We start from the raw sequence: 26148 nt of genomic DNA, 5'->3' as shown, positions 1-26148 counted from the left end.
TTACCATAAAAGAAATACCAAAAGTGGGTGTCTTTAACAAACAGAAATTTATTTTTAGGAGTTTAGGAAGCTACAAGTCTAAATTCAGGGTGCCAGCTCTAGGGGAAGACTTTCTGTCGGCTCTGGAGGAAGGTCCTTGTCTCTTTGAGCTTCTGCTAGCTTGCTTGCTTGTTTAATCTCTTATATCTCAAAAGAGATTGACTCCAGAAACACTGTACACTAATCCTGCCTCATTATCATAACAAAGACAACCCGTTCCCAAATGGGATTATAATCACAGGCATACAGGTTAGGATTAAAACACATATTTTTGGGAGACGCAATTCAATCCATAACAGTCACATACTAATTTTCCCAGCCCCCTTTGCAGCTAGGATGTGGGCACATGACCTAGGTTCAGGCAATCAAAAGCACCTTCCAAGGACTGTGACTAGAACACTAGTAGTGATGCAAAGGAGCAGGGTTAGTGTGCAATCATTTTGGTGGTGGAAGTGATGTCCATTTTCGAGTGGCAGCTATAGCTGTGATTTCAGAGGTGGCATCTGGTAGGCTACTACCTAACATTTGTGGGTCTTGAGGCTACAGTATAAATGGAGGACCACATACTATGTACCTAAGTATTTAAAAGTTATAAATCAGACTAACAAATTATCAAATAAAAATGTCTATCTTCCTACCTTGCAAAATATACTTTCAAAACAACTCGAAGACCAGGTTCAAATTTAGAATTCTTGGATCCTTCAGTGTTCCATGCTGGAATGAGGTGGTAATGGGAGAGCTAAGCTCCATCTCTTTACCTTCCCTGCTTCTCTTCTCACCCCTCCTCTTCCTACCCTCACCTCTATCCTGCATCATGAGGGGCCTCATTTGCATGAGTGTCACTGCTCCCATACATACAAGGTCTTTCCACATCCCCTGCAAACAGTTACTTCTTGGCCACCCTCTCGTCCTAGTAGTGTGCACATCAGTGATGTAGTCCATCCTAGGAAGGAGAGATCTGGGGAAGAGGCGAGCTCTGCTGCATGGACCCTGGAAGCTGCTGGGGCCACTTGGGCAGGTAATTCTCAGGTTTCCAGTTCCTGAAATGTGGTTTTGAAGGAGAAAGCATTAGCTCCAGATGGGCATGCCCCTTTGGCCTTGACTTTCTGTCCTATGTCCAGTGATATGACTGGAGGAAGGCCAGAGCAGTGCCCTATAAAACGAAGAGCACAGGACATGGGCCCCAGTTGTCTAGGGGGTCAGTACTGTAATTGTCTTCAGAATGCCAGCTCAATGAAGTCCAAGATCGTATCTGTCTTGTTCTTTATTATATCACCAGCAACTAGAACAGTGCCTGGCATGAGTAAAGGTTCTGTGTTCTGGATAGTGATGGGGCATCCCTTTAGACATAAAAGGTCTTGACAGGGCTGGGGCACATGCGATGACAGCCCTGAATCTACTGGGGGCCCTACAGCAATGGATACCCTGACACTCAGGGCTGCCTGGCCAGGAGGTACCATTTACATAGATTATAGTGAAATGGTGCCTCCTGGAGTTGTGCAGTGCTGTTGTCCTGCTTGACAGGCTTATGTGTTCTTGGCAGTGATAATATTTCCTGAGAGGAATGAAATGGTGGCCTGATAGTAATGGAGGAACCTTGTCATTAATGGTGGTCTTGTCAGCTATGGGGACACCAAGAGATATGGGATGTCCTGTCAGGGATGGGGAAGCACTGGTGGCATAGTGGTTAAGAGCTACAGCTGTTAACCAAAATATCGGGAGTTCAAATCTACCAGGTACCCCTTGGAAACTCTATGGGACAGTTCTACTCTGTCCTAAAGGGTCTGCATATGAGTTGGAATTGACTGAATGGCAACAGGTTTAACGGGTCAGAGATGGAGGTTCCTGAACTGATGGAGGGCTTTACACTGTTGGGGACCTGGTAGGAAGGGGCAGCTTCCTCTTAGTAGTGAATCTTTGAAATGATGGCCTGACAGGTGTGGGGTCAGCACAGTAATTGGGGTTTTAATGGTGATGGACTTAGATCTCCAGGGACAGTGATTCTGAGATCCAGAGCCCTGGGAGATGCCATAGAAGCTGCTGTAGTTAAAATTTTCCCTCTTCTGCTGGGTTGAGGGGCCTCTGGGCCCACCTCAGAGCCCAAGGTGGGCTGGCACCCCAGACCCAAGTCTTTTCATGTCTTCTTGCCTCTCCACGGGAGCCATTGGGAAGAACCAGGAGCCCTAGGACCAGAAGCGAGGCAGGAAGTTCTGACTCCCTGCTCCACCCCTGGCCCCTCAGGAGACCCAAGTGCCCCTTAGAAGCAAACACTTCAGGGGTCTGATCCAGCCCCAGCCATCCCAAATGTTCTGCCCTTCACAGGTTGTGGCCAGGTGGGCTCAGTAGCCCTCAGACACTGGTGAGTTAGAAGCATGGCTTGCCCCTTCCCGAAGCTCTGCCCACGGGGCCCCAAGCCTCGCCGCTACCCTCCAGATCCCCAGCCCTGCCCTCCATTCCTCCTTTTCTTACTTCATCTGCACGTCCTGGCCTCTGACACTCTGCTGGGTATGGGGCTACGGTGGGCATAAGTGTAGCCTGGTTCCTTTTACCCCTCTACTGCTGTGAACACTGAGACTTAGCAGACCCAGCTCCCACTTCCCCTTTGACATTCTGGGGAAGGCAAGTCCCCTTCTGCTGGAGAGGCCCTCCAGGGGGCATCTCTGCATCCAGGATCAAGTGCCTGGGTTCCTCCTGAGGCTTCCAGCTTCCCCTCTCATTTCCCCCCAGCTCTTGCAGTCAAGCCAAGCCTTTCCAGCCCAACTAGACATCCCAGCCCCCAGTCCTCAGTCTGAGTGCTTCTGTCAGGCTGACTTAGGCAGCAGTCCCAACTTTGCTAGTTACTTCGATTTTTTAGTTGAGTGGACTTGGGAGGTCTTCCTGTCTGTGCCTCAATTACCTCATACATAAAATGGGACTAATGATACCACCTCATAGGGCTCATGATGGAATGATATAATGCAAATAAAGGACTCAGCTTAGAGCCTGACACATGGTCGGTACCCCAAAGTAATGGTTCTTCCTACTCCCTGGGGACCACCTTTTCAGACCTGGCCCTGCTGTGTTGTTCTTCATTTTTCCTTACGGGGTGGGTCAACTCACAAAGGTGGCATGCATAGTGGTTAAGGGTACAGACTCAAGCCAAGCTGCCCAGGCAGGAACCCCAGCTCTGCCATTTCACTAGCTGCTAGCCTTGGGTAAGTTACTTAACCTCTGCACTACAGTTTCCTCATCTGCAACCTAAGAATGACAATAGTGCTTAAAGCAGTGCTCAGCACACAGTAACCACTAGTAGTGGGTGAATTAGCTAGTACTACAGAGCCATGGTCTTCCATGTGGACAAAATCTCGAGGGTCATCTAAGAAGTTCTCTGGCTAGAGAAGTGTCTTTATTTCTACAGAGGGGATCTTGGAGGAAGCTCCCCACTGGGGAGCTCAGCTCCTTTGTGAGACTGTTATTTCCAGGAGTTTCCTGCGGATACTGAGTTTTCCGGAAGCCAGAAGAAGGGGGTGGCATGGGGTGGGGGCTTACCGAGAAGTCGAACATGAAATGATCAAAACATGATCAAAACCGTATGGGGCTGTCTCTGACCAGATGCTTCTACCCATGCTACAGAACAGTGATTGCAGAGACAGCCCCACGAGGTCTTGAGAACTGGATGTGCTCCAGGTATGGGGAGCGGGGGATAGGGCATAGTGAAAAAGGACCACGTTCAATTCCATTTTTTGTTCATCAAGTGTGTGCTAGTGTTTGTTTGGGGCCGGGCCCTGTGCAAAGCAATCTTAGCAATGGCTCAATCCTTTCCCCAGGAGCTCTCTCATTAGACAGTTAGGACAGGGGTCTTTTTGTCCACCACATAGGTGGACAAAAAGGCTAGGGGATCTCTGGGGGAGAGCCCTTAGGGGGATATTGCCAGCTGCTGGGGCCGCAGGCCTTCAGGGTATGCCAGTGTCACTTAGTTGCAGTCTTTGAACCTGTAGCAGGCATCATGTGCCCTAGAAAGGAAGGTGTTTCCTCTATAGGCAGTAGGCAAGACCACTGCATCCTGGCCATGGAATCAGGAGTCCATGCTGCTCCTCAGAGAGCTGGCCGCCTCATCGTTGTCAGAGATAGGCATGTAGGCTTCCAGCTTGCCGGAACCCAGCTTAAATAAACACGCAACCCTTGTCAGTGAATCATAGTGAAACACAAAGCAGATGTTGGTTAGATGGAGTTACAGCCCTGAGAATGTTTGACTGGGACATGACAAGCCTCAGATTGCTGGGCTAAGCCCCATAAAATAGGAACCAGTGCCCAGGAGGGGTTGATATGGCTGGGGGTGGGGGATGGGTAGGAACAGTGCGTGGAAAAAGAGGAAGGGAGAAAGCCAGAAGGGACGGTACTGACTGGAGGAGTGAGGAATGTTGCATGCCTGCTCCCTGAGAGGCTCTGGAGTCTACCCCTCAGTTTGCCTCCAAACTCTTCATCCCCTGAGCCCCCAGGATCAAGCAGGGGATGGTTTGGTCCAAGACACTTCACAAGCTGCTAGAATTCTTCTCCTTCCTAAGTCTCACTTTGGAAACCTTGGTGGCGTAGTGGTTAAGCACTACAGCTGCTAACCAAGAGGTCAGCAGTTCAAATCCACCAGTCGCTCCTTGGAAGCTCTATGGGGCAGTTCTACTCTGTCCTATAGGGTCACTATGAGTCGGAATCGATGGCAGTGGGTTTGGTTTTTGGGTAAGTCTCACTTTACACTTTGTTCCCAGAGAGTGTCCCCTGAGTAAATAGGGAATTTCTGAATGTGCATAACTTTGGGGGAGCCTAAGTGAATCCTGGAGGTTTAGCCTGAGACCCAAAGATTCAGGAGCCAAGATTTTGTTTGGAAGCACTCTTAAAAATCAAGCCCTGCCTGGATCTGACAAATGGAGAAACCAAGTATGGGAAGTGGGGAAGGAACTTGCCCAGAGTCACACAGTGTGGTGGGAAGACAGGATTTTGGGACTCTGGCCCAGGCATTGAGCACAGACTTCTTCTTGTAGTTCCCAGTGTCAGTATTTGGGACGTAGTGTTCAGTGGCCTGTGTCCTGGTAGCACCTTCCTCAGGGCTCCCACCCTCAGCCCCCTTTCTCCGTGTCTTCTCCTGAGGGTCCAGAGGGAGGGTTTTTGTCTGCTTCTGTGGTACACTGACTGCCTCTTGGCTCCACTGTGAACTAAGAAGGATTTGAGGCAATGTGCCCCTCTCATACCTGTGATTGTCCTCTGCCTACTGGGGTGCAGGGCATAGGATCCAAAGAGGATTCATAACTGGGAGCTCTGGGACTCCATGGCTGGCTGGCTAGATGGATGGATGAATGAATAAATGTGAGGGTGGGTGGGTGGATGAATGGATGAATGGATGAATGGATGGAGGGAGGGCTAATGGATGCAGGATCAGCTAGATGGATGGATGCATGAATGGCTGGGTATTTTCTTCTAGGCAGCAGAGCCAAACTTTTGAGCCATGGCAGCAGTTCTTGAGAACTATGCCCATCCCCCTCACCCTCTGTGACTCTGAGACCTGGGATACTCCGGGCTTTGAACACTTCCATTTGTGAGGAGAGGGGAGGAAGAGGCTGCTATGCTCTCAACCCAGGGAGAAGAGGCTGATACAACCCCTTCACCACTATTCCCCTTTAGGGCCTGCCCAGGCCTGGTTTTGTTGTCAGCTGGTTTGTATGTCCTATAATGATGACCCCTCTTTCGGCAGGATGCTCAGTCTGGCCTCCTAGTCTCCATCTGACCCCAGTGGCACAGGTTTGCCTTTCCTGGCTGGACAGGCCTTTAGAGGCCATAGTCTGGAGGCCATCCAGCTTCCCCAGGAAAAATGAACTTGCTCCTCACAGAGCAACCCTATGGGATGCTCCAGGTGTCACAGGGTTTTCCTCATTCAGAGCTGAGACTCCTTCCCTGACTCTTCTGGTCTCAGTGTTGCCTCTGGGTCCTCAAGCCCATGTGGGCTGCAGGGATGAGGGTGGGGCTCCTCCATGGTGAACCACCTCTCTCCCCTGGCTGCTGCTTCTTCCTCCCTGTGGCCCCTCTCCCATCTCTGGCCTCTGGCTCCCAGTTCAGTCTGTCAGTGTCCCTGAGAGGTGTGACCCCCGGATTGCCCAGGTGGGGCTGGACCTTGCTCAGGCTAACTGAGGGAGAGAAGACGGCTGGCCTGGAGGTCAGATTCTGTATGGACAGACGGATCCTCACCCATGACAGCTGAGCCTTTCCTCACATACTTATTAATTTACTAAAAATTATTTATCGAGCTACTGCCATGTGCCAGGCAATATGCTGGACACCAGGAAGACAGCAGAAACTAAAACAGACGTGATCCTTGTCTTCTAGAAAGACTGAAGAGAATTGTAACTCAGTGTAATGAATGCCCTGAGAGAGAGGGGCAGGGGGTCTTGGGAGGCTACCTAACTCAGTCTAGTTCAGAGGAGACTTCCTGGGGGACAGATGAGGCATCCAGCTCCAGATGGGGAGCCAGGGGATAGAAGAGAGAGAGGATTGTTCCAGACAGAAGCAATGGCGTGGGTGAATGGGTACTTTCCCCTGAGCCAGTAGAGGTGGGTCTTCTGCTTAGCCATGGGAACTAGTTCCTTACAGCTCCCTTCCCCCTAGTGATACCTGATCCCTGAGACACCTGGATGCTTGAACACCTGCGTTGGAGAGCAAAGACTGATGAGAGACTTGGTCCATTCAGGAAACACACACAATTTTAGTGTTGCTGAGCCCTGGAGGATGGTAGGGAGAGACATGAGACAAGGCCCTGATGGTGGGGGCTGATCCTGAGAACATCGGGCTGTTAGGTGGAGGTCTATCAGGAGACTGTTCAGGCTTCAGGGTGGAAAATAGATCAACCATTTCATTTTTCCCTTTCCTATACCTGCCATCCTGGACAGAGAGCAGACAGCAGACAGATGTGTGGGTACCCGTTGGGCTTTATTGGAAACAATGCAGTCCGGGCATGAAGCCTGTGTTCCAGCCACACTCACTCTCTTGCACACACTCACACTCACATTGGCAATCCAGGCCCCACCCTGGCTGGGTCAGGCCTGGTGCAGTGGAGCTGGAGGCCTGGTCCTCCCTCTGACCGTTGGTTCCCCAGGACGCAGGGCTCCCAGTAGCCTGAAACGGGCTAAATGCGGTGGTTCTTGCTCTGGGGGAGGAAGGAGAAGCAGGGTCATGGGCTGGAGTTTTGGATGGGGACTTGGAGGAGGCAGGGCTGCGGAGGAGAGAGGGCCAGGCTTGCCTTGGGAGTGATCTTCTGCAGTCTCCGGATGATGCGGCCCACCCAGGGCTGGTCTGGGGGTGCACAGAGCTGGTGACCCCTCATTGTGGTGAACCTAGAATCAGAGGCCAGAGAGAACGGAGCTCTGGAACCCAGCTCCCTGGAAGACCCTAGTATGAGGGGCAGAGGCTGGGGACCATGTCTGGGAACCTGTTTCAGGGGCTTCATTGAAGGAGCTGAGCTTGGCAAGGAGAAGAGAGTTAAGAACGTAGTGGTATCACCAGGAGCTGATAGAAGAGAGGCTAGGCTAGACACCCCCGCACCCCCCGCAACTCACACCACAGCAGGCACCCTGCAGCCATCCTTGAGGAGGAGGTAGTGAAAGGCTCGCACAATGTTCCCAGGGATGGGGCGCTGGGTCACAGACAGGCAACAATCTTCAGCATCGTTGGCACCACCCAGAGCTGGAGGGTGGGGATAGGGAAAAAGGTGGTGTCAGGACATAGGGACCCTGAGGAGGGGAGCCCAAAACCCTAACTGGGATTAAGGACACCTGTGTGTGTGGGTGTGCACAACTAGACCTGATATTCAGCCGGTGTGCACCAACATGGCCCTACTGGTTGCTAAATATATTCAAATATGTCTAAACTGGTTGTTAAATAACCATTGTCCTGAGCCCCCACAAATGCCTTCCTGCTGCTCTGATCACCCTGTCCCAGGACCTCTTAACATCATACAACCCAGCAAGCAAAGAGTTAATGCTGGTCACAGCCAGAGACCCCTAAGACCCTTTCTCTCTAGAAGACTGGTGTTGAGGCCCTATGAATTGCTAATATTTTGACTATCAGCCCTGCTTTAGTGTCTCCATTCTCCCCACCTTAAGAATTATACACTGCTGTCTCCTGCCTAGGAAACAGAGGCAGCAGGAAATAGGGCCTGCCCAGGGAAATACTAAGAGATAGATGCCTAAGAGACAGACACATATTGGCATTCTGAGGCCCAGGTACCCCCACACTGCACAGGCACATACCCAGGGCATGGGGCCCTCCAGGTTCACCGAAACAAGTAGACCCTCACAGGCAGTGTCAAGCAGTCTGAGACCTGGACATTGCACCTCCCTCAGGCTCCCACCCTAGCCCTCCCCTCAGCCTTACCAGGGGAGGTCCAGAGAACCAGCAAGCTGAGGGCCAGTAGTGAGGCTGTGCAGGGTGCCATGGAGGATGGACAGAGGCAGACTGACAACAAGCAGGTGAGTGGGAGTGAAGCTCTGGCGTGTGCAGGAGTCTTGTGAGGCAGAGGCTTAGCTAGGAGTGTGAAGGAGCAGTGGGAAGGGGAATGTGAGCGGGTTTGAAAGAGTGTGAGTGGAAGCCTGTGTGAGGCTGCGGCTGCCTCCTATTTATGGTCCCAGAAGCTTTCACTTTCTCTGTCCAGAAATTCCCCTCTGTGTCCCATTCCGTGGGTCCCCCATGCCCCCCTCTTTCTGGTGAAACCTGACCCAGCTTCCCCCATCCTCTGCCTTCCTTGGCTCAGCTCTGACAACGGAGGAAGCAGCCTGTAGTCTGGCCATGACAAGGAGCCTGGCTCTGTCAGCTTTGGAGGGAGGGTCTGCACTAGCTTCTCCTTAGTGGCATTTGCATGATGAAGCCTAGGACTGGGGCTCAGAAGTGATGGTCAGGGTTGGGGGGCAGGAGTGAGGAGTTGTACCCCCTTCACTAGGTTTGTCCCTCATCCCACCTCTCTTTTCTGTGATTCTAAGCCCCCTGGTGGTGGTGGCAGTGAAGAAGGCTCCCTGGTACCCTAAGAACCACCATGAGAGCCTGGGGTAGCCTCCCCAGGTCATCACAGTGCCTGCCCACTTGCCATCTTGGAACCAGTCCCTCCACTGGGACAAGCAGAGCTGAGAGGGGAGGTTCCTTGGGAGAAGATCCAGAATTCTTACCCCACATCTTAACACTCTAGAACTTCATCCTCCTGGCTCAGTGAGCACTGCCCCTTCCCCTATTTGCCATTTTCCCATGTTTAAAAAAAAAAAAAAAAATTTTTTTTTTTTTTTTAAGACCTGGTCAGAGGAAGAGCTGAAGGGAGCCTGACCTGGAAGAGCCCCCTTCATCTTTCCCCTCCTCTTAATCCTGGGAACCAAGAGGGGATTTCTAAGGAGAAGAACTGGCCAGCTCACATCCAGACAAATTCCCAAATTTCAAGGAATTGACAGGGCAGGGGAACAAGCGATTTCCCCATCCTGATGAGAAAGACTAGAGATAGACCAGAAAAGAAGGCCTCGAAAGAGAAATTAATATGTTGGACACCGACTCAACCATCCCCCTCAAGCTCTGGACCCTTCTTTGCATGCGGGTGTTTCCATCATAAAGTTTCTGATTTATCTTTCTTTGTAGCCATTAATAATAATAATAGTAATAGCATTTCTAATCACTTATTCTGTGCTAGGTGCTGTATCAAGTACTTTACCACTGTGATCTTGCTTAACTTTTCCCCAAAAAACTATGAAGTAGTTTTGTTATTAGCAATTATTATCTCTGTTTTACACACGAGGAAATTGAGGCTCAGAACAAAAGGTCACACGTCTAGTAAGTGCTGGGGCATGATTTGTCCCCAGTCATCTTTTGCTCTAGAGTTTACTCTGTTGACCACTACCTCACACTGCCTGCCTGCCACCTGGCCGTTGATCATAGCACAGAATAGAGGAGACTCTACAGTAGATGTTAGGATTCGGATTCCACCACTTACTGGCTGTATGACCATGTGCAAGTTATCCAATCTGTATTTTAGTGTCCTTATTCAAAAAATGGAGCCCTGGTGGTACAGTGGTTAAGAGCCACGGTGAGCTATGGCTGCTAACCAAAAGGTCAGCAGTTTGAATTTACCAGGCGCTCCTTGGAAACCCTATGGGGCAGTTCCTCTCTGTCCTATAGGGTCACTGCGTTGACTCGATGGCAATGGGTATGCAAAAAATGGGAATGATAATAGACCTACTTTTAGGATTAAATGAGGTAATCTGGGTAAAACCTTTGGTTTAGAGGCTGGCACATAATAAGCACTCAATAAATATCAGCCATTATTATACATTGTAACTTGTGAGAGCTGGAACTCGATGGGACTGCCTTGTTTTTCCAGGTCTCGCAAGTTTTCTGCTTTTGACAAGGTAAAGTGTTACCACTTTTCTATTGTTTTGGTGGAAAATATTTGTTTTCCTTCTCTGACAGGTTTCCGCCTTACATGGGTTCTGGCTTTCATAGGTTTTTCTGTAATTCTACCCTTATAAATAAAAAATAGCTGTCCATTAATTCATCTATCTACTTAGCTGTCTGTTGATCTATCCATACTTCTGCGTCTGGTAGTGCTGTTTATTCTGTTTGCGCCACCCCCATTTATTTCCATCCACTAATACTCTAGCACGTGCTTTCTTTTTATACCAACAAATTGAAGACAATTAAAATTAGCTCCTTCTCAACTGGTGTATTACAGCAGCCACCTTCACTGTCTTATATTAGGGCTATGTCAACTTTCCTGCTCTCTGTCATAAGATAATCTTGATATCCCACAGAATATCAAACTGGGCCTTTGAATTTACGACATTATGGTAACTGGATTTGGTGCACAAGAAATAGCAACCACCCTACATGCCCTAGTAAGACACATTCATGCCAGAAGGTGGGGAATAAATCCTACAGACATTCAGGATGCTGCCACAGAGGTGAAATGTCTGGGGGGTCCACTGGTCTGGGGCATGTTGCACTTTCAGCATGAAGAAAGAGGCACAGTGCTTAAGGGGCAGTTTGGATTTGGAGGCAACATATACCATATTTAGGTGTGCTGCTGCAAAGTGTTTACTAGATATATAGTTTTGAATGGGACCCAGAGCAAGAAAGGGCTCTGCAACAGGTCCAAGCTCCAGGGAAAGCTGCTTGCTGCTCAGGACTATGTCCATAGATCCAAAGAACTTCAGGTTGTCTGTGGCAGGTAAGGGTGCCATGGGACTTTCTGGTATGCCTCAAAAGGAGAATTACAGCACAGACCCTTAGTGTTAGAGTAAGATCATGCCACCTCTGTGATCAATTATTTTACCTTTGAAAAGCAGCTCCTTGTTTGCCACTGGGCCCTGGTCCAAAACCCAGACCATAGTTCTCTCAGTGATGATGCAAACTAAGGGTGTTATCATAACAAATCATAAAGTTGAATGTGCACGCAGCATTTCATTATTAAATGGACATTGTACATATGAGGCCAAGCCTCAGATGTTTTAGAAGTCTCGAGTAAAATCATGGGCAGGTAGCACAGACTTCTACTTGTATTGTTTTCTGCTTCTTCCTCTAATCACACCTGTGGATTCATGGAGAAATTCTTATAGTTAACAGATGGAAAAAATGCATGGGACTGTATTTCCAGATGGGTCTCTAAGGTATGCTGCTACCAGCCAGAAGCAGACAGCTGCTTAAGCCTCATCTAGGGGTGGCCTTGAAAGACGGTGGTAAAGGGAAATCCTCTCAGTGGATCGAATTTCAGGTAGTACATTTAGGTGTCCACTTTGTGGGGAAGGAGAGATGGAGTGAGGTTTGAAGGTATCCTAACCACGGACAGTGGCCGATGGGTTGGCTGTGGATTTGGAAAAAACTGATTAGAAGAGTGGCCTGGGGGAGAGGTATGTGGATGGATCTCTCAGATGCCTGTAGTGTGGTGATATTAGCTTCTTGTCCAAATGCCAACTAGAGGGATCCACTACCAAGGAGGCTCCCAATGTTAGGTGGACAAGATGACCCATCAGTTGGCTTTTATGCCCAGAATCGTGGGACTTGATTAGATAGCCCATGTTCATGTTGCCAAAGGGATGGAGGCTATCCATAGGCTCAGTGAATGGACTTCCTCTCACCCAGGTTGATCGGGCTACTATCACTGCAGAGTGCTCAGCCTGAGAAGGCCAAAGCTGAGCCCTTATATAGCAATTCTCTCCAGGGACACCAGCCAGGCAGCTGGTAGCAGGCTGACTACGTTTGGCTCCTTTCCTCAAGGAAGGAGTAATGATTTGTCATCATGGGAATGGATGTATATTCTAGATATGGATTTGCTTTCCCCGCCTACAACACTTCTGTCAGCACCTGCATTTGTGGACTTTCAGGATGACTTCTTCTTTTTTTTTTTAAATCACCATGGTAGCCTACAAACATCATCCCTAACCAAGGAACTCTTTTTATTTTGGGGTTAAACAGTACATTTTTTTTTTAATTATGGTATAAATATATGTAACAAAACATATGCCATTTCAACATTTTCTACAGGTACATTTTTTTCCATTTTTTTAATTAACTTTTATTGAGCTTCAAGTGGATGTTTACAAATCAAGTCAGACTGTCACATATAAGTTTATATACACCTTACTCCATACTCCCACTTGCTCTGCCCCTAATGAATCAGCCCTTTCAGTCTCTCCTTTCGTGACAATTTTGCCAGCTTCCAACTCTCTCTATTCTCCCATCCCCCCTCCAGACAGGAGATGCCAACACAGTCTCAAGTGTCCACCTGACATAAATAGCTCACTCTTCATCAGCATCTCTCTCCTATCCACTGTCCAGTCCCTTTCATGTCTGATGAGTTGTCTTTGGGAATGGTTCCTGTCCTGGGCCAACAGATGGTTTGGGGACCATGACCACCGGGATTCCTCTAGTCTCAGTCAGACCATTAAGTATGGTCTTTTTGTGAGAATTTGGGGTCTGCATCCCACTGATCTCCTGCTCCCTCAGGGGTTACATGTACATTTTACGTGTACAAATTAGACATTCCAACAGAACAAGGGGATATTGCATGGTTTAAAGTCAGGAAAGATGTTTGTCAGGGTTGTATCTTTTTACCCTACTTATTCAATCTGTATACTGAGCAAATAATCTGAGAAGCTGGACCCTATGAAGAAGAATGAGTGATCAGGATTGGAGGAAGGCTCATTAACAACCTGTGATATGCAGATGACACAACCTTGCATGCTGAACGTGAAGAGGACTCGAAGCACTTACTGATGAAGATCAAAGACTATAGCCTTCAGTATGAATTACACCTCAACATAAAGAAAACAAAATCCTGACAACTGGACCAATAAGCAACATCTTGATAAATGGAGAAAAGACTGAAGTTGTCACGGGTTTCATTTTACCTGGATTCACAATCAATGCCCATGGAAACAGCAGTCAAGAAATCAAACGATGTATTGCATTGGGAAAATCTGCTTTGAAAGATCTCTTTAAAGTATTCAAAAGCAAAGATGTCACTTTGAGGACTAAAGTGCACCTGACTCAGGCCATAATATTTTCAATTGCCTTATATGCACGTGAAAATTGGACAATGAATAAGGAGGGTTGCAGAAGAATTGATGCCTTTGAATTATGGTGTGGGAGAAGAATATTGACTATACCATGGACTGCCAGAAGGACAAACAAATCTGTCTTGGAAGCAGTACAGCCAGAATGCTCCTTAGAAGTGAGGATGGCGAGACTGTGTCTCACATACTTTGGGCATGTTATCAGGAGGGACCAGTCCCTGGAGAAGGACATCATACTTGGTAAAGTAGAGGATCAGCAAAAAAGAGGAAGATCGCCAATGGATTGACACAGTGGCTGCAGCAATGGGCTCAAGCATAACAACGATTGTGAGGATGGCTTGGGGCTGGCAGTGTTTTGTTCTGTTGTACAGAGGGTTGGTATGAGTTGGAACTGACTAGACAGCACCTGACAACAACAACAACAAATTAGTGACATTAATTATGTTTATCATGTTATGCAACCATCACCACTAGCTGTTTCCAAATTTTTCCATCACCCTTAGTAGAAACTCAGTGCCCCTTAAGCAATACCTTCCTCTTTCTTCTTCTGTCTTACCCTTGGTACCCACTGATAAACTCTGGTTCTTATACATTTGCTATTTTAGGTATTTCATATAAGTGGGATCATAAAACATTTTTTTTTTCTAAAAGGAACTGTTTTATGGCCCAAAAAGTGTGGCAATGGGATCATGCCCACAAATTCACTGTTCTTACCTCATGTACTGTTATCCTGAAGCAGCTGGCATGATAAGATAGTCGAATGGCCTATGGAAGGCTCAACTGTGGTATGATCTGAAAAACAACACCCTGCAAGATGGCATGCTGTCCCACAGCACATGGTACATGGCTTTAACCAATGGCTATTTCCCCACAGACAGAATGGTGGGTCTTAGTGAAAGACGGAGGTGGGAAGAGCTGCTCTGTTACTCCTAATAACCACTTATGGAAATTTTTCTATTTCTTACAACCTTAGGTTCAAAGGCTTGCTTCCACCAGGGAACATAACTACAATTCCAGTGTCTGGAAACTGATTCTTCCCTCTGGCAATCTTGAGCTCTTTATGTCACTGAACCAACAAAAAGAGAAGGAAGTTATAGTACTGGCCAGGGTGATTGACCCCAATTATTAAAGGAAAATTGGGTTGTTGCTAAATAATAGGGCAAGGAGAACTATGTCTGGAACCAAAGAGTTAACTGGGGTACCTCTCAGTAGTCCCATGTCCAATGACGAAAAATATAGGACACTAAGAACTTGGATTCTATAGGAATGAATGTTTGGGTCACCCCCCCATGTAAAAAAAATTCTTGACCAGCTGAGGTGCTTATTATAGAAGAAAAGAGGAATATGGAACAGGTGGTGGAGAAAGAAAGCTACTGTTATCAATTTAGAGCTTGTGACCAGCTACAGAGGTGGGGACTGTAGCAGCTATATTTTATGCTAATTGTTTCTTGTCCCCTATGTTCCTTGCTACCTTATAAGAAGAATACCGGTGGTGGCCAATGTTACAGTTTATGGTCTGGTTAGAGTATGACTGAATTGACATCAAGAATGATATGGAAGCTGGTGGGATTTTGTGTCTCTCTTATCTTGAAGACACATTTTTCTTCATCTAAGCACTAGTTTGTTTTTTTTTTTTTTTTTAAGCAGGGGACAAGAATGAATACCGCATGGTGAAAGAGATACACTCTGCTGATCATTCTTCACTTGACCTGGTTCCACTTTCTGCTCTGTGCCATAGGCTAACATCTCTGGACTGTGGTTATCCAGCATTCTGGATAAATTAGGCCTTTGTGACTGGCTTTGACCAATGGGAATCACCAGTAAAAGATCAAAGGGAAGTAATAAAGAGAGGTTGACGTATTTATTCATCCCCTCAACCTTGGTTTGTCTTGTCCTTGTCAAAGTTTTGTCAGTGACTGCATTCTTCTATAGCTGCAACCCCCGCTGGTGGCCTTCCCTTCCGTAGCTCCAGCTCTTATCAGGCTTCTCTTTACTCTGACTAGCTTAGGGGAGATATGACTTCCTGCTGTTGCTAGACCTTGTTTTTTTCGTCATCTCTTGTTGGTTCTTTTAACCCTACCCTCATCTCTGTAAATAGTCCCTTCACTAATTTCTTTTCTTTTAAACCTTTTTGAGCACGTCATTTGTTTCCTCCCAAGACCCTGAATAATACAACAGTACAGTGCAGAGATGGCATAGAGGTTTCAATTCAATTTTACTACTATCTGCCTAAAATACCTGTTGAGAAAGATCCTGAGAATCAGCAGGGAAGAGTGAAATAATCTTTTAAGGATATCAGACATGGGTTAAGGCATGAAGGTTATAGGAATTTATACCACATTCATTCAATAAATATTTATTGAGGGCCCTGGTGGCCCAGTGATTAAGAGCTTGGCTGCTAACCAAAAGTCAGCAGTCCAAATCCACCAGCTGCTCCTTGGAAACCCTATGGGGCAGTTCCACTCTGTCCTACAGGGTCGCTATGAGTCAGAATGGACTTGACAGTAACTTTTTTTTTTTTTATGTGCCAGGCACTGGGTTACAGCAGTAAGCAAAAGAGGTACATGTTCCTGCTCTTGTGGAGTTTTTAACTTCAATGAAGGAGACACAATAAGCAAACAAGCAAAATACATAGTATGTCAGATGGCAATAAGTGCTATGGAGAAAAATAAAGGAGGCAAGAGAGATAAGGAGTGTTTGGGCAGGGTGCTATTGTTTTAAATAAGGTGGTCAGGGAAGCCTTTACTGATAACATTTGAGCAGAGAGCTGATGCAAAGAAGATGAGGGAAAGAATCATATGGAGATTTAGAGGAAGATGTTCTAGATAGAGAAAACAGCAAGTGCAAAGTTCTTGAGGCAAGGATGTGTTTGAGGAATAGCATGGAGATTAACTGTTAAGGAAGGGATGTGAACAAAGGGGGAGAGTAGTGGGAGATATGGTCAGAGATTAACAGGGGGCCAGATAGTGTAGGGCTTTGCAGCTCATTGTAGGGTTCAAGTTTTACTCAGGGTAAGATAGGGAACCATTGCAGGGTTTTGAACAGAGTGACAAGATCTAACATGCTTTAAAAAGCTCCCTGGAGGACATCTAAGTCAATTGGCATAATAAAATCTATTAAAACATTTTGCATCTCACTTTGGAGAGTGGCGTCTGGGGTCTTAAATGCTAGCAAGTGGCCATCTAAGATGCATCAATTGGTCTCAACCCACCTGGAGCAAAGGAGAATGAAGAACACCAAAGACACAGGGTAATTATGAGCCCAAGAGACAGAAAGGGCCACATAAACCAGAGACTACATCAGCCTGAGACCAGAAGAACTAGATAGTGCCCGGCTATCACCGATGACTGCCCTGACAAGGAACACAACAGAGAACCCCTGAGGGAGCAGGAGAAGCAGTAGGATGCACACTTCAAGTTCTCATAAAAAGGCCAGGCTTAATGGTCTGACAGAGACTAGAATGACCCCAGAGGTCATGGTTCCTAGACCTTCTGTTAGCCCAAGACAGGAACCATTCCTAAAGCTAACTCTTCAGGCAGGGATTGGACTAGGCTATGGGATAGACAAGGATACTGGTGAAGAATGAGCTTCTTGGATCAAGTAGACACATGAGACTATGTTGGCATCTCCTGTCTGAGGGGAGATGAGAGGGTAGAGAGGGCCAGAAGCTGGCTGAATGGACTCAAAAAGAAATGGAAGGAGTGTGTTGTCTCGTTAGCGGAAGAGAAATTAGGAGTATATAGCAAGGTGTTTATAAATTTTTGTATGAGAGTCCAACTTGATTTGTAAGCTTTCACTTAAAGCACAATTAAAAAAAAAAAGCAAGCAAGCAAGCAAACAAACAAACAAACAAAAAGCTCCCTGGGGGAGGAGGAGAGGGAAGAAATAACAGTTTTGTTAGGAACTTTTAAGAACAGTAATAATAAAAAAGAAACCCTGGTGGCGTAGTGGTTAAGTGCTACAGCTGCTAACCAAAAGGGTGGCAGTTTGAATTCATCAGGCGCCCCTTGGAAGCTCTATGGGGCAGTTGCACTCTGTCTTATACGGTCATTATGAGTTGGAACCGACTCCACGGCAATGGGTTAATAATAAAGTGTTGTTGTTAGGTGCCATGGAGTCGGTTCCAATTCATAAAAACCCCATGTCTTATTAACGAAACACTGCCTGCTCCTGCGCCATCCCCACAATTGTTGCCGTGCTTGAGCCCACTATTGTAGCCATTGTGTCAATCCATCTTATTGGGGCTCTTCCTCTTTTTCACTGACCCTCACTTTACCAAGCATGATGCCCTCATCCAGGGAGTGGTCCCTCTTGATAACATGTCCAAAGTCTCGGCATTCTTACTTCCAAGGAGCATTCTGGCTGTACTTTTTCCAAGATGGATTTGTTTATTCTTCTGGCAGTCCATGGTATATTCAATATTCTTTGCCAACGTCGTAATTCAAAGGCGTCAATTCTTCTTCAGTCTTCTTATACACTGTTTAGTTTTTGCACGGATATGAGGTGATTGAAAATATCATGGCTTGGGTCAGGTGCATCTCAGTCCTGAAGATGACATCTTTGCTTTTTATGTAATATAATAATATATATATTTAACTATATATAATAATATAATACTTAAGAAGAAAGAGAAATTCTCTCTGTGTATTTTGTTATAGATTTTTCTAAAGCCAAAAACACAAATCTTTCAGTGTCAAAAAAAAAGCACCCATCTGCTGTCGGATGGAAGGAGCCCTGGTGGCTCAGAGGTTAAATGCTTGGCTGCTAACCTAAAGAATGGGTGTTTGAACCACCAGCGACTCCACGGGAGAAAGATGTGGCAGTCTGCTTCATAAAGAACACAGCCTTGGAAACCCTGTGGGGGCAGTTCTGCTCTGTCCTGTAGGCTGTCCTATAGAGTTGACTTGATGGCAATGGTTAACAGACTGTTGGATGGAGAGCTGACCAAAGTGGTACAAGAATGGAAGCAGGAGCCCAGGTTAGAGGCTACTGACGTAAACCACGTAGAGATGATGGTGGCTTAGAGTTGGTGAGAAGTGATCACATTCTGGAAATCCTTTGAAGGTAGAGCCTTCTGTGGTGTGTGAGAGAAGAGGTAAGAATTCTACAAGGTTTTGGGCTTGAGCAATGTGATGGATAGAGTTACTGTTTTACCAAGATGTGGAGGATTGTAGAGGAGTGGGTTTGGGGAGAGATCAGAAGCCTCGTTTTGACTTGTTAAGACGATGCTGCCTAGTTGAAGTGTAAGTGGAAATGTGGAGTAGGTGGTTGGATATATATGAGTCTGTAGTTCAGGGGAGAGATTCTAGCTGAAAATATAAAATTGAGAGCATATGGATAGTGTTATGAATTGAATTGTGTCATCCCAAAATGTGTGTCAACTTGGCTAAGCCATGATTCCCAATATTGTTTGGTTGTCCTTCATTTTGTGATCTTATGTAATTATCCTATGTGTTGTAAATCCTAACCTCTATGATGTTAATGTCATACTGACTCATAGATCAGTCGGAATCGACTCGATGGCAACTTTTTTTTTGGTTTATGATGTTAATGAGGCAGGACACAATCTATAGGATTAGGTTTTATCCTGAGTCAATCCCTTTTGAGACAGTTGAGTTGAGGTGGGGGTGCAGGAGATGCAGGGAGAGGCCACAGACTAGATGCTTAGTGTTTGCTGAATGAATGAATATGTGTATTCCGAACTGTGTCCGTGGGATTGTTCGTGACCCGTCTATCCATCACGTGTGTATGTGTATGTTAGTGCGAGGTCTATATATGGTTGGGTGTCCACGTGTGTGCCTGATGTGTATCTCCGGGCCTGCAGGGGGCGCTCCGAGCCTGAGAAGGAGGGCCGGCGGGCTAAGCGGGGGAGGCGGGAGGGGGACGGCTCTAGTTGCTGGAGTGGGCGAGTGGAGGCTGGGGAGGATTGTGCCAAAAGTCCCTGGGCCCGGGCCGGCATCTGCCGCTCTCCGTGCTCCAGCCCCTCGCCGGCCCGAGGCTGAGGGTCCCAGTTCACACCCCCGCACCCCCAGCACCCTGGTCCACCGCGCGGGCAGGAACTGCAGGGTGGAGACTCGGGCTGGGGGTGGTACTCGCACTCCCGGGGACCTGGGGCCAGCGGAAATCCCCGGGCAGCCGTTACCCCGAGCCCGGGGCACCGGTCCTCCGGTCAGTTCACCGCCATTCAGAATAGCGGAGCCCCTCGGGTACTGATTGCTGCGGCCGAGATGGATGGGAGATGAAGGCCTGTATTTGCCCTGGAATATGAGGCATTTGTCTCCACACCCCGACCCCAGATACCCCCAACTTCTCCTGAGCCTCAGGCGCCAAACGCTGAAGACATGAAATAACTAATGTTTGGCTTCATGGCTGAAATAAGTTCACCTCATCTCCGGCATTGCCTTTGCAGCATAAATAAGCCGCCTCACCGGATTGATTCCTTCAGACACCTGATTCTGGTGCCAACGCTAATAAAAGTTTCCTTTATTCAACGGATATACATTGGGAGGGTACTGTGTGCTGGGCACAATGCATGGCACTGGCTAGTGAAGGTTTTAACTTGGACAGGGGTGGAAAAAGTTTCAAGTGCCCGTAAATGGACACAGGAAAATTCTAGACTTCCGGCTTAGCATGACACACAAAATAATTAAAAAAAAAAAAGCTCCCAGAAAGATTAAGGAAAGGGGAACAGAAAACTTATCCCACAAGCCTGATGTTTGCCTTTAGTGATGCTGCTTTCCTGGTGGTGAAATGGGGCAACCAGAATTTCACAGCCAAGCCGAGTTTCCATTGAACAAGGTAGAGCTCTGAACAGAAATAGACTCTGGTTGCTCAGGCCATCAGAAGTGGTGTTTTGTTATTCTCTTAATATTGGATTAAAATTTATTTCTACCACAATCCATAGCTGTAAAGCAAAAGGCTTAAAGAACATGGCAACAGAGTTTCCCAGGAGTGTTTTGGTTTGCCACCATCTGGGAAATGAATGTCTTGAAAACTAAAAGTTATCAGCTACTTGACACAGCAGACACAATCTCTGTAGAGGAATGGTACAGTAGACATCTCCTGAAGAATTACAAATACAGACATTAGAAAAAGAGGCTTGGCAATTTCAGTATCCATAAAAATGATAATTCCTTGGTCAAGACTGATGGCAAAGGACAGAAGCATTGATGATTTTAGCAAAGCAGCAACACATTGCCCCCAAATACAAGGAGAAATAACACTCAAAATGTAAGGAGAAATAACACCTGGATGTGGGCAAGAACAAGGATTTCACAAAAGAGGCCAGCTGAAGATGGAGAAAAAATCATTACATTTCACAGGTAAATGATTCAACTAGGAAATAAAATAATTTTGAGCTTTTGTAGATAGCAAACATGGACCCCGTCCCTGACCATCACTGTGCTATCAAACGATGCAGAAGATGCCAAGTGTGTTGGTTGTGTTATGCAGGCAACCTCATACTGCTCCATCTTTAGTTTTGAAAAGAAAGATATCAAAAAAAAAAAAAAAAAGGAATCAAACTGTCTTTTGTGATCATGTCCCTCCAAAGGACTGGATTGAAGAGTAAAGAGTGAATTGTGGCTAGCCAAAGTGTGCCCCAGGCATGGTGGGAGCTGTTAAGAAACCTGACTGCTTAGTTTGGAATTAGTTTCAGGTTTACAGTTTTTATGGTTGAGGTTGTTAAGAAACTTCCATTAGCTGTAATTCCAGGAGATATAACTAGCCCTGCCTACTCTCCATATGTGTTTACATGGTGGTGTGACTATGTTGGGAGCCCTTGGGTGATACAGATGGTTAACATGCTCTGCTGCTAACAGAAAGGCTGGAAGTTCAAGTCCACCCAGAGGTGCCTCAAAAGAAAGGCCTCGCGATCTACTTCCAAAAAATCAGTCATTGAAAACCCTATGAAGCACAGCTCTACTCTGACACACAAGGGGTTGCCATGAGTTGGAATCAACTTGAGGGCAATGGTAAAAATGACTGGAGGATGAGATGACAGGAGTCGGGGGTTGGTAAGAAAGCTTAATCTTCACTTTTTATAATGGGAAGTCAGTTGCTGTTGTTAGGTGCTGTCAAGTCAGTTCCGACTTGTAGTGACCCTATAGGACAGACTAGAACCGCCCCATAGGGTTTCCAAGGATCGGCTGGTGAATTTGAACTGTCGACCTTTTGTTTAGCAGCCGAAGTCGGTTGGTAAAGTTAAAAACAGATAAATCCAAAAATAGAGGTATTAACCAAGTATTTAGACATATGGCACTACCTAGAAGAAGTAGCTTAAGAGTTGAAAGTTGTAGGAAATGGTTTTTCAGAATAAGCCTTTTGGTACTTTGGGGTATTTTTTTTAAGCCACGAGTATATATATTTTAATTTTTTTTGAATTATGCATCTTACAGAAAGAAGAAAGGAAAACATTGTCAAATATGAAGGCAGACAAGGAGAGTGGTCACTCATTCTCTGTTGGGATAAATAATGTGTTGCATGCCTACACAGGGCAGGGCTTGAGGCAAATACCAGGCATGCAAGTATGCCAAGATAATTTAGTGAAATGTGAATTCTTGTTTGTTCAGCCTATGTTTTTCCTTCCCTTTTAGAGCAGACAAGGGTTTTGGCAGGGCCGAGAGCAGAAGCATCTTGATGTCAAAGGCCCTCCTGCTTTTTTGTGAAAGTCTAATGTAAACCTAAAGGAACCCTGGTGGGTCAGTGGTTAAATGCTTGGCTGTTAACCAAAAGGTTGGTGGTTCAAACCTACCAGTGGCTCCTTGGGAGATAGATGTGGCAATTTGCTTCCATAAAAGATTATAGCCTCAGAAACTCTATGGGGCAGTTCTACTCTGTCCTGTAGGGTTACTATGAGTTGGAATTGACTTGCAGGCAATGGGCTTTGTTTTGTTTTTTTTTGGTAATGTAAACTTGGGACGAGGTTATGTCCTGCGGGCTGCGAGTGCATTTGGAGAAGCTTAGCAGTGGTTGGAGAGAGAATTCTTCAAGACTAAGTAGGGGATTGTCCTGCATGGGCACTGGGCTTTAATCCCCAGCGGTGACGGAATGACAGGACTCTGAGTAGGTGGCTTTACCGGGTGCCTGGGGAGGCCGAGTCCAAGCTCGCATGTCTGAATTCGCATGTCTCAAGTGTGGCACAGGCCTGGAGTCAGAGGTCAGGATCCAAGAGACATACTTGCTGGGACCACAGGGGCCATAGCATTCAATGATGGGATGGGGCGGGGGCAGGCAGGGAGCCTCCTCCGTGCTTTGATGTTTCTATGACTTTTGCATAAACTTTGGTAGGTGGGATCCCCAGGAGTGACTGATGTTGCATTTTTCACCAGCACTCCAGCACAGGGGCTTAGAGTAGGAATTAAGTTGTTTTAAGGAACATTTTAAAATGCAGTATTTCTTGCACATCTGAGTTTATATGCTAAGTTCATACCTGCTGTAACAGGATACGTAGGAAGGAGCCCTATCCTCAGCAGCCACAGGAGGAACAAATAAGCAAATACTTTCAAGATTTTACGATAAGTGGTAAGTGCTGTGGCAGGTCCAGGCTTCCGTGGAGGGAAAAGATGATGGAGTAGCCGCCTCTAGCTCCTTGTGTCCCTTGCTTTATTGACCCTCCCCCCTAGATCTGCCTTTCTCTCCCACTTTGCCAGGCCTGATCTGATGGTCCTCCCTCTCCCTGCCTGGGGTGAGGGGGGAGGATAGCAGTGCCTGCACTGGGAGGATGAGGGAGAAGAGAGCTGAGCTGGGATCTTCTTGGAGAAAAGAACGACTTGCCCCAGGAGACTTATTCCTTGACCTCAAAAAAATGATGAGATCCTGGACCCCAGCCAAGGGAGAAAGTAGGAAAAAAAGGGAAAGGAGTTTTTTCCCAACTGGAAGAAAGCCGAGGGTGTCAAGGAGCCCAGATAGGAACAGAAAGTGATCCCGACAGCCCCATTAAACACAGAGGAGAGGCCAGGGACCGAGTTTCATTGAGCAGGCGTCCTTTTGGGTCTTTGGGAGGGGAGGGGTCCTGAGGAGCTCCCAGGGCTGGCACTGTTGTTAAGGTGGGCTTCAGTAGAACGTGTGTGTCCCTGGGTTACAGGCTGGCCCAGGACACAGGGCTCAAGGCGGGAGGGGAAGCATGACAGCCTCCCTCCTGGGGATACTTCCAAAGAGACACCTGGAGTTTCTTACTCATAGGCACCAAGGAAAGGGGAGGCAGTCCCTAGAGGGTCTGAGAAAAGACCTGGAGGTCACTCCTGGGATGAGAGAGTACTGGATAGATTAGGGGTGAGGGAGCTCTTCAGAATAGTTGGGGGTGGGTGCTCCAGGTCCACTGCCTCTCCCTTTTCATTGGCAGAATTCCTCAGAGACCAGGAGCATCCTCAGGTCCAGAAAGGATGGCATCCCACCCTGCTCATCAGCCACCCCTCTACTACCTACAGGTCTGGGCACTTGGCTGATATAAGGAAGGCCTCAGGGCAGGTGATAACATACCCATCTGAGTTAGTCTGAGCTCTTGGCTTGGATCCCGGAGTGTGTGACCCCACCCTGTAGAGACACTGGCTTCACCGTGGACACAAAAACACAGGAACGGGCGCTTGGGTGGGAGGCTGAAGCAACTTTTTATTCAATTAGTTGTAAATCATATTTATACTGACGAGGCGGGGTGCGGTGGGGGAGCAGGGTCAGGTCCAGGGTCCTGGGTGACCTCTCGAGATTGACAGTCCTGCTGTCTCTTCCCACACTCACTGGGTGACCCCCCTCTTCTGCCTCCCTGGTCCTGGCCTGGTCTGGGCAGCTCAGCCATGCGGGATGGGGCTGGGGACACAGGCGGGATGGTTCAAGCAGGAGAAGGAGTGTGGCAGGGCCAGCATGGGGTAGCTGCTCTGCGACTGCTGAGTCCTCTCTCTCTCCTAGCCCCCTTCTTGCCCCCTGGGTTGGGGCTCCGAGCCCTGGAGAGGCTGGTGGGGGCCTTCTGGGCTCCAGGATGGTCACTGGGCTATGACGGTTTTGGGCTTTGTGGGCTGCTCAGTCCTGGGAGAACAGAAGAGGGGTGTGAGGGGCCGATGAATGCCCCCCGTCACTCCTTTTCTCCCAGCCTTCCAGACTCCTTACCTCTTGCAGGCTTTGGAGCCCCTTCCCTTCTTGCCAGGCTTAGGGCCCCCCTTGTCCTTCCTACAGCCCTGAGAGCCTTTCCGTGGGGCCGGTGGCTTGTCCAGCTGTTGCATCAGCTGCTGCACCCAGTCCTCCTTAGGGTCTGCACACAGCTCGGGCTGAGACTGCTTCCGGGGTTTGAACCTGGGGGTTGGGGGTCAGTAAGCCTGTTCTAGTTTTGCACACCCTGCCCACCCCACTCAGCCGCTGGCCTACACTTACTCCCTTGTGCCCACTCACAGGATGGCCGGGATAGGGCAGCCCAAGCTCGGCTCCTGCTTCCGGTAGCTTTGGACAACCCGAGCAGGAATGGTCCTCCGGCTGTACTTGAGGCAGCAGTCTTGCGCCCCTCCGTCACTGCCTGCAACGGCAGAGTTCACGGGGAGCCAGCGGCTGCTTGTAGGTCCCTACCCCAAGCCTCTCCAGCCCCTCACCCCCATCCTAGGCACACCCTCCACTGGTACCTTGAGTCCCAGGGCTGCAGAGGGCCAGAGCCAAGACAAGGAGGCTCAGAGCCAGTGACTGAGCCATGGCTACAGCAGAGGGTGAGTATGAGGCCAGAGCTGTGGGCAAGATGGACCGCGGCAAGTTGGGGGCTGTGTGTGGGCTGGGACTGGCCCACTGCCTATTTATCTGGCAGCAACCTCCCCCAGGAGGCCCTCCCCCTCATCCCCAGGCGCACTGTCTAAGCAAGAATGGGGATCTCCCTCCTTTTCCTTCCTGAAGGCGGGTCCTGGCCAAATGAAAACTTCAGCACAGCCCGTCAGTCCCCAAGTCACCTGATTTTACCTCCTCAACATCATTTGAATTAACCAGGCCCTTTTTTTTTTCTTTCTATTCCCAGCCACCTCCTTGGTTAGACCTCACCATCTCTTCCCTGGAACACAGTGATTGCCTCTTCACTGCCCTCCAGGTGCCATGCCCCACCACGCCACTCTTCCACCAGGCTGAGGACTGTTCTTAAAATACACATTTGATTATATCTCTCTTCTGTTCCAAATCCTTTCATGTTGCCTGTTTCTCTTAGCATGAAGCCCGTGTTCCTTGGCCTGGCCTGCCCTTCTTTGTTTGTGTAGCTCCATCTTCTGTTACCAACCTTGCATGTTCTAGGCACACTGAGTCACCACTCACAAATACATTTGAATGGTCCCTCCTCTGAGCCTTTGCACATGGTAATCCTTTTATCCAGAGTGTCTTTTTCCTTTTCTTTGCTGGTAGAGTCCCAGCAAAAGTTGAATCCTTGTCCTTTCAAGGCATTCTCTGGGCTCCCACAGCACCCTCAGTTTATTCCATCTCAGCACACAGTAGGCCTTTAATAATGCAATCAAATGGCTTAGCCACAGTTTACTGTCTGGCTTCCCATTATTCCATGAGATTTTTTTGCTAGCAGGGATCATGCCATGCTCAT

The 26148-nt window shown here is 47.8% G+C and overlaps 2 protein-coding genes across 2 annotated transcripts; both read right to left on the bottom strand.

The window, feature by feature from the left end:
• Positions 1 to 6934: 6934 nt before the first annotated feature.
• CCL19 (C-C motif chemokine ligand 19) lies at positions 6935 to 9258 on the bottom strand. The gene is made up of 3 exons (XM_023545329.2): positions 8434 to 9258; positions 7617 to 7743; positions 6935 to 7394 (listed from the first exon to the last, which is right to left on the bottom strand). The coding sequence occupies exons 1-3, from the start codon at positions 8492 to 8494 to the stop codon at positions 7232 to 7234; spliced, it is 351 nt and encodes a 116-aa protein (XP_023401097.1). The 5' UTR covers positions 8495 to 9258; the 3' UTR covers positions 6935 to 7231.
• A 14919-nt stretch (positions 9259 to 24177) lies between these two features.
• CCL21 (C-C motif chemokine ligand 21) lies at positions 24178 to 25660 on the bottom strand. The gene is made up of 4 exons (XM_064290898.1): positions 25205 to 25660; positions 24981 to 25101; positions 24702 to 24884; positions 24178 to 24620 (listed from the first exon to the last, which is right to left on the bottom strand). Exons 1-4 carry the CDS (start codon positions 25269 to 25271, stop codon positions 24578 to 24580), a joined length of 414 nt encoding a protein of 137 aa, XP_064146968.1. The 5' UTR covers positions 25272 to 25660; the 3' UTR covers positions 24178 to 24577.
• Positions 25661 to 26148: the final 488 nt, after the last annotated feature.

Source organism: Loxodonta africana, chromosome 9 (assembly GCF_030014295.1).
Source record: "Loxodonta africana isolate mLoxAfr1 chromosome 9, mLoxAfr1.hap2, whole genome shotgun sequence".
Lineage (NCBI taxonomy): Eukaryota > Metazoa > Chordata > Mammalia > Proboscidea > Elephantidae > Loxodonta > Loxodonta africana.
This window is presented reverse-complemented; position numbering and strand designations above follow the sequence as displayed.